Raw genomic sequence first — 12,765 nt, 5'->3', positions numbered from 1 at the left:
TATAGCCTTAAGATCCTGTTATGTGTATTATGTGCCTAAATTGAAAATTAATTTATGGTGGTTCCCTGCGTTCCATTGCCAAAATGATTGACAACTGCTGTAGCAGACAGACAAAATCGCCGTTTTGAAGACTGGGAAGGAAATAAAATAAAATAAAATAAAATAAAATAAAACAGAGACTGAAGAACCATTAAAACTTAATATCACAGGGAAAATATGTCGTTTGGATACGTGAATTTTCAATTTTGTTTCGTTTGCAGAGGATGGAGTTTGTCATCATGTTTACGGTTATTGTCGTAGGAAGGAAGGATCGGCGCTCAGGAAGTTACTGGTTAAACTTAAAGAGTCAGGACTTTTTCAAGACAGTTGCACATCTTTGTCCACAGTTGTACACACTCCTTGCTTTTAATGTGGACATTTCTGTGGCTGTAAGCTGTTGATGGAGAGAGAGGATATAACTAACTGTATGGCGATGCCGAAGGAGATCCACAGCAGAGATATCTATGAAGTGGTATGGCTTGACAAAAGATGGATTAGTTCTGGTCACGCTGTCAAGCACGGCCGGATAGATGACACAGCTAAAGGAACAGTGACAATGCCTTCTGGAAAGAGGGGCAGATTTATTCTTCTTTATGCAGACACCTCTCCTGCTTTTTAAATGAAATGATCATCGTATGGCATTGTTGGCCGGGAGGCCCCATGCGGGGAAGTTCGGTCGCCGTACTGCAAGTCCTCTTCAGTTGACGCCACATCGGCGACTTGCGAGTCAGTGATGATGAAGGACACGCAACACCCAGTCCCCTGCCGGGAATAGAACCCGGGCCCTCTGCATGGTAAGCAGTAGCGCTACCGCTACGCTACGGAGGCGGACTTTAACTCAAAGAAAACAGAAGATTATCATAAATGAACTATGTTACATTTACAAAGTGGCTGAAAGATTCACTAATACCAAATCTTGGAAACCGTCAACAATCGTTCTAGATATTGCAGCTTACTATTCAGTTGTTGTTGAGAAGCCACATACCATGGAAAAGCAAAAGGAGGAAATGATTGAATGGCTTCAGCATCGTAACGTATATGTAAGTGATGAGCTTAAAAAGCTGGAGCTTATGAAAAAAATATCTTTCCTAAGCCACAGTTTCCCTATACGAAATCGACGAAACCACACGAGCATACAGTTGCTAGGCTACCACCTAATCACTGGCATTTCAACCCGATAGAGTTAATGTGGGCCCAAATTAAACGTTACATTGCCAGAAATAATAATAAATATACCCTTTCTGCAGTCGAAGTAGCCTACTCACAAGAGAAGCTGTCAGGAACGTCACCGCTGAAGACTGGAGGAAAGCCATCAAACATATACAGAACTCATGGAATGAGCATAAAAGAATGAAGCTCCTCATGGAAAGAGTATAGAAGAATGAAGCTCTGTTGGTAGATGCAGTGGAGGAGATGATAATTTCATAAAATGACAACAGCGACAGTGACACTCCTAGAATTCGTCATTGCGGCGAGAATGACGTCAGTGGAGTTTTCCATTATCCCCATAGAAACGGAGCACACGCGGATCCAGCTACATGTTTGACATGCACAGAGGTCGTGTTATTTGTATCGCTTTTCTTCTTTCTAAGGTTTTCCTATTTAAGATACATTTTTCACCAGTATAAACACGAATAATCTTATTTTTTGTTATGTTAAAATTAAGTAGGTGGACCAGTAAAATTAATAACAGTTTCATTACAGACCTATATCTTGGAAGATGAATGGCACTTGAAAGGAGTCATAAAAAATTTCAGATCTGACTACGCTAAAAACCTGTGTAATATTGACTTTTAAATCCCCTTCTTGAAAGAAAAACGCCTGACTATATTTTTAATTTTCCAGGCCAGCTGGCGGGGGGGTTCTATGTCCCTGTATGCCCGCTGGTAAGGGCGTCCTTCAAACCTATAGCCATCTGTTTCTGTTTCTCATGTCGAAACACTACGGACGCCCGATTTGTAGTTGACGTGAGAGCGGACCATTGTGCGTCATATTCAATTCAACTCAAATTATCTCTCATTAGTTGTCTCCTAAAGAGTTCTGGTTTTGAACATATGGCAATATGTATTCTCCTAACATCAGTAACAAAAAGTTCCCAACAAGTCGAAAATTCGGTAACACTGTGAGAAAATATAATTTTGCAAACTGTCTTTATATCGTCTTAACAAGTTGTTGCCACAGATAAAACTAAAATCAAAACGTATTGTAACTCTTCCAGAATACGCTGATTCAATTTCCGTATTTATAAAGTGGACACGAGTAGTTTGCGCGACTTCAATGAAATATAAAACTACGCCCTTTTCGGTGCGGAGCATGACAATTCTGTTCCACGCCTCCTTGTGCTCCTGCTGCAGTGTCAATCCTTAAGTAATTTTTCAGAGACTATAGCACTAGGAACTACACCAATGGCCCTTAAAATTGCTACACCAAGAAGAAATGCAGATGATAAACGGGTATTCATTGGAAAATATATTATACTAGAACTGAGATGTGATTAGATTTTCAAGCGATTTGGGTGCATAGATCCTGAGAAATCAGTACCCAGAACAACCATTTCTGGCCGTAATAACGGCCTTGATACGCCTGGGCACTGAGTCAAACACAGCTTGGATGGCGTGAACAGGTGTGTACAGGTACAGCTGCCCATGCAGCTTCAACACAATACCTCAATTCATCAAGAGTAGTGAATGAAGTATTGTGACGAGCCAGTTTTCAATTGGTGACAGATCTGGAGAATGTGCTGGCCAGGTCAGCAGTCGAACATTTTCTGTATCCAGAAAGGCCCGCATAGGACCTGCAACATGCAGTCATGCATTATCCTGCTGAAATGTAGGGTTTCGGAGGGATCGAATGAAGGGTAGAGCCACGAGTCGTAACACATCTGAAACGTAACGTCCACTGTTCAAAGTGCCGTCAATGCGAACAAGAGGTGACCGAGACGTGTAACCAATGGCACCCCATACCATCACGCCGGATGATACGCCAGTATGGCGATGACGAATACTCGCTTCCAATGTGCGTTCACCCCGATGTCGCCAAACACGGATGCGACCATCATGATGCTGTAAAAAGAACCTGGATTCATCCGAAAAAATGACGTTTTGCCATTCGTGCACCCAGGTTCGTCGTTGAGTACACCGTCGCAGGCGCTCCTGGCTGTGATGCAGCGTCAAGGGTAACCACAGCCATGGTCTCCGAGCTGATAGTCCATGCTGCTGCAAACGTCGTCGAACTGTTCGTGGAGATGGTTGTTATCTTGCAAACGTTCCCATTTGTTGACTCAGGGATCGAGACGTGGCTGCACGATCCGTTACAGCAATGCAGATAAGATGCCTGTCATCTAGACTGTTAGTGATACAAGGCCGTTGGGATCCAGCACGGCGTTCCGTATTACCCTCCTGAACCCACTGATTCCATATTCTGTTAACAGTCATTGGATCTCCACCAACGCGAGCAGCAATGTCGCGATACGATAAACCGCAATCGCGATAGGCTACAATCCGACCTTTATCAAAGTTGGAAACGTGATGGTACGCATTTCTCCTCCTTACAGGAAGCATCACAACAACGTTTCACCAGCCAACACCGGTCAACTGCTGTTTGTGTATGAGAAATCGGTTGGAAACTTTCCTCATGTCAGCACGTTGTAGGTGTCGCCACCGGCGCCAACCTTGTGTGAATTCTCTGAAAAGCTAATCATTTGTGTATCACCACATCTTCTTCCTGGCGGTTAGATTTCGCGTCTGTAGCACGTCATCTTCGTGGTGTAGCAATTTTAATGGCCAGTAGTGTAATTGTTGAGCTTTCGGCAGCAGCTATGTTAACATGTTTACTGCATAGCCGACGTTGCGACGGACATCTGTTGGGCAATAGTCGTTTTTTTAGGGTGCTACATGGATGAAATGACACTGAGAGACAGCACTACAGCAGTATCGTGCGTTACAGTCGCGGGAAAGAGGAAGGTGGCTACATGCGACAGGGCAAGTCACGTACTTCTCCCCGTTTGTACTAGAACTGTCTTTCTACCTTGGCATTTTCTGTGGACAGCTTTTGTGCCCCCTCTGTGCTAGTCAATCATATCTATTCTGGATCTGCATCAACTCTATGAAGTAACATCTTCAATGGAATAAACATTTTTGAATTAAAAAACAAATACGTTCCCAACTAATAAAGATACTTTTTACTATTTTCTAGTATCAGGAATCAGCTTATGCACTTCGCCGAAGAAATTTATCGAATTTTTGCTAAAGGACTTCTCTTTTTCTCTGCTGTCTGTATGTAACAAAGTTATTGTTAACAAAACGGACATTTTTTAATATTTTATTTTGCGTTCACAAATAGATGTTATTTCCATAGGAAACAGTATTCTTGTAAATAAACCTATGAAGTACCGTGCATATAATGTTTTTTTCTCTTCTTCTTTAGAAATATAACCACGTGTTGTAAAATACTCTGATTGCAAAACTTAAGATCGAAAGCAATTTTCGGAGGATGTCTCACTGCCAAGGAACTTAACTTCATTACACTTGAACCATACATATAAAGAACTGATGCACTATATTACAGAAAGTTACTGAAACAAATGCCCAATGATATGAACAGCAACAATACTTTTATTGAGAAATAATAACCACACAGAAGCCACCGCGTTCATGACAGTCTCCTGAACAGTACAAAATGCGCAGCATGATTCTTAATGGGGTCTGTGATAACCACGGCTGGCAGTTCGTACAGTGCAACATGTACCCAAGCTGGCAGCAGGTTTGGTAAAGAGTTCTCATGGTTGGGCGTTCTATCCCTCCATCACCGCTGGATGGTCGTAGACGTACGTGCACGTACTGCAGTACTTATTCTCAACGCATCCCACATGTGCTCGACACAGTTTAAGTCGGGGGAACAGGCAGGTCGGCAGTGCCGGATTAAGCCAGCGAGGGGCCCGTAGCAAATGCTAAGAAAGAGCCCTCGGTTTGTTTTAACTTCAATGTTGAGGATATAAAATAAAACAGCATTTCGCAAACAAAATTTCTCGATTTAATTTGGGAAAATTTAGAGACAACACTAATTAAATCAATGCCTGTAAACAGTGTATGAGACAGGCGAAATTTCTCCAGACTTCAAAAAGAATATAATAATTCCAATCCCAAGGAAAGCAGGTGTTGACAGATGTGAAAATTACCGAACCATCAGTTTAGTAAGCCACGGCTGCAAAATACTAACACGACTTCTTTACAAACGAATGGAAAAACTCTTAGGAGCCGAGCTCGGGGAAGATCAATTTGGATTCCGTAGAAATGTTGGAACACGTGAAGGCAATACTGACTCTACCACTTATCCTAGAAGCTAGATTAAGAAAAGGCAAACCTAGGTCTCTAGCATTTGTAGACTTAGAGAAAGCTTTTGACAATGTTGACTGAATACTCTCTTTCAAATTCTAAAGGTGGGAGGGGTAAAACACAGGGAGCGGAAGGCTATTTACAAATTGTACAGAAACCAGATGGCAGTTATAAGAGTCGAGGGGCATGAAAGAGAAGCAGTGGTTGGGAAGGGAGTGAGACAGGGTTGTAGCCTATCCCCGATGTTATTCAATCTGTATATTGAGCAGGCAGTAAAGGAAACACAAGAAAAATTTGGTGTAGGTATTAAAATCAATGGAGAAGAAATAAAAACTTTGAGGTTCGCCGATGACATTGTAATTATATCAGAGACAGCAAAAGACCTGGAAGAGCAGTTGAACGGAATGGACAGTGTCTTGAACGGAGGGTATAAGACTAACATCAACAAAAGCAAAACGATGATAATGGAATGTAGTTGAATTAAGTTGGGTGATGCTGAAGGAATAAGATTAGGAAATGGGACACTTCAAGTATTAGATGAGATTTGCTATTTGGGGAGAAAAATAACTGATGATGGTCGAAGTAGAAAGGATATCGAATGTAGACTGGCAATGGCGAGGAAAGCGTTTCTGAAGAAGAGAAATTTAACATAGAGTTTAGATATAAGTGTCAGGAAGTCTTGTCTGAAAGTATTCGTATGGAGTGTGGCCATGTATGGAAGCGAAAAGTGGACGATAAATAGTTTGGACAAGAAGAGAATAGAAGCTTTCAAAATGTGGTGCTACAGAAGACTGCTGAAGATTAGATCGGTAGATTGTAACTAATAAGGAGGTATTTAATAGAAATGGAGAGAAGAGAAATTTGTGGCACGAACTTGACTAGAAGAAGGGATCGCTTGGTAGGACATATTCTGATGCATCAAGGGATCACAAATTTATGTTGGAGGGCAGGGTGGAGGGTAAAAATCGCAGAGGGAGACCAAGAGGTGAATACACAAAACAGATTCAGAAGGATGGAGGTTGCAGTAGGTACAGGGAGATGAAGAAGCTTGCACAGGATAGAGTAGCATGGAGAGCTCATCAAACCAGTCTCGGACTTATGACCACAACAAACAAAACACATACTATGATCATTAAGGTGATGTTGTTTAGACATTCGTGTCCCATGGTGTCCCTCAACATTTTTAATGTTCTTTAATGTTGAAAAAGAACGTCCTCCGCTGCAGTTGGTGATAGTCAAAGGCAAGTAAATACATAAGACTGTTTTTACGTTTGGGAAACACGATTCTAACTAATTATCCAATAAAAGTTTATAAATCTGCGGTGCCAGGGGTTTGTGATTCATTAAATTTGCGCAGAATAGTAGAGTTAATGCAGTTATTGAAATTAGGCATTCAAGGACCTGAAAAATTAAAAATAAAAATAATTATATCGAAAACCAAATTAGAAGAATAAAAATAAAGACTATAGTTCACCAGAGTGGATGAACGCATAGTTGAAAAACTGGCACTAGTCTTTCACCACTGTATGGATGGTTTCAAAAGGTCTGTCGCACCTCTTCTGTCTCAATGTAAAACCTACTTGTGTTTCTTTCCAAAAAATAGGTTGATAGCATATATCAACAGAACAAATAAGCTTGCTTTACACTTCAGTGTTTCTGGTATTCATGTCGAAAAAAATTCGTCGTCAGTAGATAAAATTATATTTGACTTGCTTAATACCTTTTACTATTGTTAAACAGTAGTATTGTGCCCGGTCAGTTCCCAGCGACCGGCAAATAAAAAACGACAAAAAAGAAAAACAGGAACGGTGAAACTACACCAACTTACAAACAATTTTCTAGGAAAGACAACCACAACTCAGAGACGACAATGACGACGCTCAACACTCTATAATAATACAGATTACCATAAAAATTACATAAATTGAAAAGTCAAAAATGATGAGGTGTTTCCAAAAGCCACATAGCTGTATGAAGGTGTTTTATTTGCAAGTACCGGTTTCATCTCAGTATAGACGCGTATTTGGGCTTACCTTCCAAAACTACAAATCACTGTTTAAAAGTTTTAAACTGTTAGAAATGTAGAACCTTAGTGTTGACACTCAACAGAAACAATGACTAGTGTTCACAACAGTTATATTTCTGTAATGTAGATGGGCAATTACGAAGGCCCAGCTTTCCGGAGGGTACCCACAATAAAAGTCAAATCACAATGGGGGTTGTCATAATAAAATTGAATACATCCAAAAGACGCTTGTAAAATGCACAAAGCTTCATTGGTTCTATACAGGCGGTGTCTACTGGATTTTATAATATATCCTACGTCTTGTTATCTGATAAGATATTTTTCAGACTTCTTCCATTCTCGACGTTTTGGTTTCGTACTAGAGTATTATTTTTGGGATAATATTTTCCGTGTGCTTTCCCTACACGTTAGTTCCTATTAGGCATTTTATCGCCATTCACAGTAATGTCCCACTCATTATTAGTTTCTTCCCCCACTTTTTTCTACTAGGCCTGGCTCATTCAGCAGTCACACTTTGTATATTTTACAAGCATCTTTTGGTTGTACTCAATGATCCCAAAAAATTATCGGATCTTATCTTTTGGTTGTCCAGGTGTTGTGGTATGGGGAGGTATAGTGTTACATGGGGATACTGACGTCCAAATCTGTGAACATGGTATACTCGGCAGTCAACGTAATAGTGACAGTGTACTCTTTCCCTATGCGCTTGTTCTTAGGGATGAATTTGTGTCCAACTTTATGTTTATGGATGACAATGTGTGACCACATCAAACTGTGCAGATGGATGAGCTCTTGAAAGGAAACAATATTCAGTATATGTACTGGCCTGTCCATTCTGCCAATTCTCACGAATGGGGTGACTTCTATATAATTATTGTCTTTGTTTTCAGTTACTTTCTCTACTATGCTGTTGCAATTCTTTCTATGTTCAGTCCAAGTTTAATTGAGGTATATTACTTAGCAGTGGCACATCATGAGAAAGTCACTTTCATCGTTACGTTTTGCGCACCAATGTATGTTTCTGTGTGTGAAGAGCATCTGAATAGACATAGGGCATGTTAATAGATATCTACACTTTCATTCTAATTAAGACACAGAGGAATTGAAGACATTTGCTGCCAGAGAGCACTGATTTATATAAATGGGGCAAGTTGAAAACTAATACCAGGCTGGAGTTGGAGATCAAATGACCTGTTTGCTAGGCAGATATGCTGACCACTACGCCATCTGGACACAGTGGCCACCACAACTGCACGGACTCTCCTGGCAAGCCCTCTGTCTCAACTTATATGTCAAATTACTGGTGTAGAACATCTGCTGGTTAGCCTCATTACTCGCAGACCTCACCAGTGCCCGCAAGAGCTCGAGCTTAGTGTGCATCTGCACTGAACGGACCAGTGGCCATCAACTATATATGTGGTGTCTGTTCTTTTGGACATCAGAGAGGTGGCACGAGTAATAAGGCTAATGAGCAGGCCACTACATCAGTAGTGTGTGGTATAAGCTGAGAATTTGAGTCTGATGGGAAGCATGCTGGGGTAATGCATGTGTGTCTGAATGGTGTAGTGGTCAACACATCTGCCTAGTAAGCAGTAGACCCAGGTTCGAATCCCAGTCTGGTACAAATTTTCAGCTTGCCTCATTCATATAAATCCATACTCACTGACAGCTGATGTATTTACTTCTTTTGTGTCCTGATTTATAGTGTCTCTTTGTGGCAGATTTCAGTGTTGTCATATCAGTCCGTCTTGCAAAGTAAACATGGTTATGTCAATGCAAAACAGTGTTTTGTAACCCGTGTTCTGTAGTTGTATGAGGAGCTGGAATTCATCGAAGACTTTTAGCGCAATATATGGGCAATGCTTGCCACAGTGAAGTGTTTACAAGTGGACTGTACAATTCAAAAGCAACCGAACAAACTTGAGACTTGATGAAAGAGGAGGACGTCCAGCAACATCCACTACTAATGACAACATTGAACAAGTCTATGTAATGATTTTGAATAACTGATGAGTGAGAGTCCAGGTAGTGGCAAACCAAATGCACATTATTCGTGGTTCTGCATATGACAATACAGTGTCAATTTCCGTTAAATCTATGAAAGATGAGTCCCAAAACAACTTAATGAAGAGCATAACCGTAATCATGTGAGAATTTGTTACCAGCTATAGGACTATCAAACAAATGATTGTGGAACGTTTTTAAAATGAATCATCACTAATGGTGACTCATGGGTTCAGAGAGCAAACACCAAATCTTGGACTGCGTGCAGCCCAGATCTCCTGACAAAAAGAAACTGAAGCCTGAAGTATCTGCTGGAAAAGTGGTGTTCACAGTTTATTGCGATCCACAAGGACCAGTTCTAGGGCAATACCTGAAAAAGAGCGAATTAATAAACTTTACCAAGATATGCTTTGGAACGAGCTGCAGCCTGTACTTCAAAAGAAACGCGAGATCTATTATCAAAGAACATTCGTTTTCTCCATGCAACACACGTCCACATCATATCACCATCCATATCATTCAAACTCCTCGGAGCACGCATTTCGAGGTGTTGGGGCAGCTACATACACTCCTAATTTCGCCTCATTGATTTTAGTTTGTCTGACATTTTTAGAGACCATAGATTCAATCAAAGATCTATTTTTGAGACTACTGGATAGCTTTTGCAACGATGGATGCTGAAAAAAGCTTTCATTGTAAATTTTGTGCTATTGCTGTAAAAAAAATAAGAAAAATGTACTGATATTTTTGAGTTAACCTCGTATTAGGAGATAAATATATCTTTTTTTTTTTTTAAGTAACAGACTTTCTTGATTTGTACAGTAGTTTAAAGCTTCTTAAGTGTCAATAGACATTTAAAGTGCCTTCAACGATTATAATGATATGTGTCACCTATCTTTAATCATGGTTATCATTACTCGTGATGCTTTCTGCGTGGCCTCTAACGTACTTGAATTTTTGAACAAAATTCCACTTTTATGTCTGTGGAAACTAGAAGTATAATGTAGTATACCGGCAATAATGCTCGAATGCAGTACTATTGTTACTTACCAAGGTCATCTCTTGGCTCGAGCGGAACAATGACGTCTCGATCATAAATAAAGAAATTCACTGAGAATGGAGACATTGGTGGCGACCTTTCAAAGTGATCCCAGACCCAGCCAGAACGATCCGCCCTAAAAAAAAAAAACATAGATTTTTGTAGCTAGTGGTCGACAGGCTTTAATAATAGACTTAACATTTATATGAATAAAATAATACTTACTGTTTCTCAGTTTTACGAAGTGGCATGTTGGAGAGGGATCTCATCTCTTCTGGACGACCAATACTAATGGTGAAAGGAGCTTTGTATGGAAATTCATCAAAGCAAGGAAATACATCTCGAGCCTTATTTTGTCGCATATCGGTCGCTACAAACCACCTGAAAATAATAATAAGAATACTTATATCGCATTTTTGGTTAGCAAAGTGATCCAGTGTAATCATCGAATGATCATCTGTCAGTGTAACAGATATAGATACTTTGGAGACTAACGTGTCAAGTAACTTTTCTGTGTTGTGACCTCACACTAGGATATACGAAGTGTGATCAAAAATATGGCGAATAATTTTATTAGATCCAAAGTAATAAACTTGCATGGAATTTGATTTAATCGCCTTCAAAGTACTGTCCCTCGCTAGCAATGCAGTTATTCCATTGTTGAATCCATGACTGGAAGTGTTTCTGGAAGGCTTCTTTTGGAAGGGCGTTAAGCTGCTCTGTCATAGTCTTCTGAATATCAGGAACAGTGTCAAAGCGTTTTCCTTTAAGCACTGTTTTTATCTTTGGGAAGAGCCAGAAGTCGCCTGGTGTTAAAACTGATGAGTAAGGTGGATGTTGACAGACTGGAACACTTTTTCCAGCCAAAAACTTGCGAATCAACAGAGAAGTGTAGCACAGCACATTGTCATGATGAGGAGGAAGCCATTTTCTGGTCTCATTCTCTGTACATCGTTACGCAAATGTTACAGTATACCCTTGTAAACTTCTGTGTGTACCACTGTTTCTCTTGGAACGAATTCTGATCGCATTAAGCTCTCAAAATCGAAAAACAACAATCAGCATGAATTTGAGATTCGATTTTGACTGACATGTCCTTTTAGGGCGAGGAAATCACTCGTTTTCCATTAGGAAATCTGCGTTTTCATATTGGGGTTACACCCGGAGACCAAAGTTTCATCTCCGGTTTCAGTTTTCGACATGAAGTACGGATCTGAATGAAGATTATCCTTCAACTCCGTGCAAAATGACACATGATACTCCTGTTCGTCATTCAAAAGTTTGGGAACAAATTTTGCACTCACTAGTGCCATTTGCGAATTATTAGTTAAAATGCTTTGCATTGACCTTTGTGAGATGTTAAGTTCTTCAGTAAGTTCTCCAATAGTTATTTGCCTGTTTAAAGGTACAATTTGCTTTCATTTTTGTACGTTTTCTTCCGTTTTTGAAGTTAATGGACGTACCGAACGTTGCTCCTCTTCTACCGGTTCATTTCTGCTTCTAAATCGCTCATGTCACTTGTAAACAGTCTCCAGAGCTACAGAACTATCGCCATACAAAAATTTAAATATTTCATGAGTTTATTTGCCACTTTTTTAGAACTTGAAACAGAACTTATTGTTCACACATTGTTCGAAATCCCTGTTGCGCGACAGATCCGGTAAAGGCAACCTCACTCTGACTTCTTTAAATACTTACTGACAAGTCAAGTGCTCCAACATGACGCTGCCTATCACAATGAATCAGGCCATCGGACAAATTACACGAAATAGTAGCAGCGTTAGCAGTTGCCGCTAATAAATTGATTCAAAATATTTTTTGATCACGTCTCTTATCACATAACAGCGATGCATGCTTGAATGAATACGCATAAAACACTTCAACAGTGTATGTCTATGCTTTGAAAAAATAAATTTATATTTTGACACAGTTACGGAAGAAATGTTGTATTTTATGGTTCAGGAACAGACCGATGACAAAAGGTGAATCTATACACTCTGCCGCTTGGTTCGGCTACACTGCAGGATGGCTCTCAGTACTACGTCCTTGTGATGATGCACTGTTGTCGCCTGTATCTGACTAGTGTGTTTAACTTCGCCTATAGGTAAAGATGGAAATGAAACTACAGGAAAGGACAGACGTAGAGCAAAATTTTGAAAACCATGGGATTTAAGACTGCATTTATAAATCCTGTGCTCTGCACCTTGCAGCTTGCTAGAACCTCTCTGCAGATGCCCTTAGTCCAACTACTGTTTTATTCTCAAATAACCACGCTGCTTGCCTGGTGCTGAGTATTTTATGGTACGAACTAGTAAAACGACCTG

The 12,765-nt window shown here is 40.2% G+C and overlaps 1 protein-coding gene across 2 annotated transcripts in view; it reads right to left on the bottom strand.

Annotated features, from left to right (window-relative positions):
• LOC126269625 (aminopeptidase Ey-like) overlaps nt 1-12,765 on the bottom strand; it is a 216,498-nt gene that overhangs the window by 141,356 nt on the left and 62,377 nt on the right. For both annotated transcript variants that reach the window (XM_049974006.1, XM_049974007.1), the window contains exons 5-6: nt 10,667-10,822; nt 10,453-10,577 (exon numbers count right to left, since the gene is read on the bottom strand). In XM_049974006.1, the coding sequence (XP_049829963.1) occupies nt 10,453-10,577; nt 10,667-10,822 (281 nt within the window). The remainder of the gene's footprint in view (nt 1-10,452; nt 10,578-10,666; nt 10,823-12,765) is intronic.

Source organism: Schistocerca gregaria, chromosome 1, assembly GCF_023897955.1.
Source record: "Schistocerca gregaria isolate iqSchGreg1 chromosome 1, iqSchGreg1.2, whole genome shotgun sequence".
In the NCBI taxonomy this organism is placed as follows: Eukaryota; Metazoa; Arthropoda; class Insecta; order Orthoptera; family Acrididae; genus Schistocerca; species Schistocerca gregaria.
Note: the sequence above shows the minus strand (reverse complement) of the source record. Positions and strands in the feature narration are given on the sequence as shown.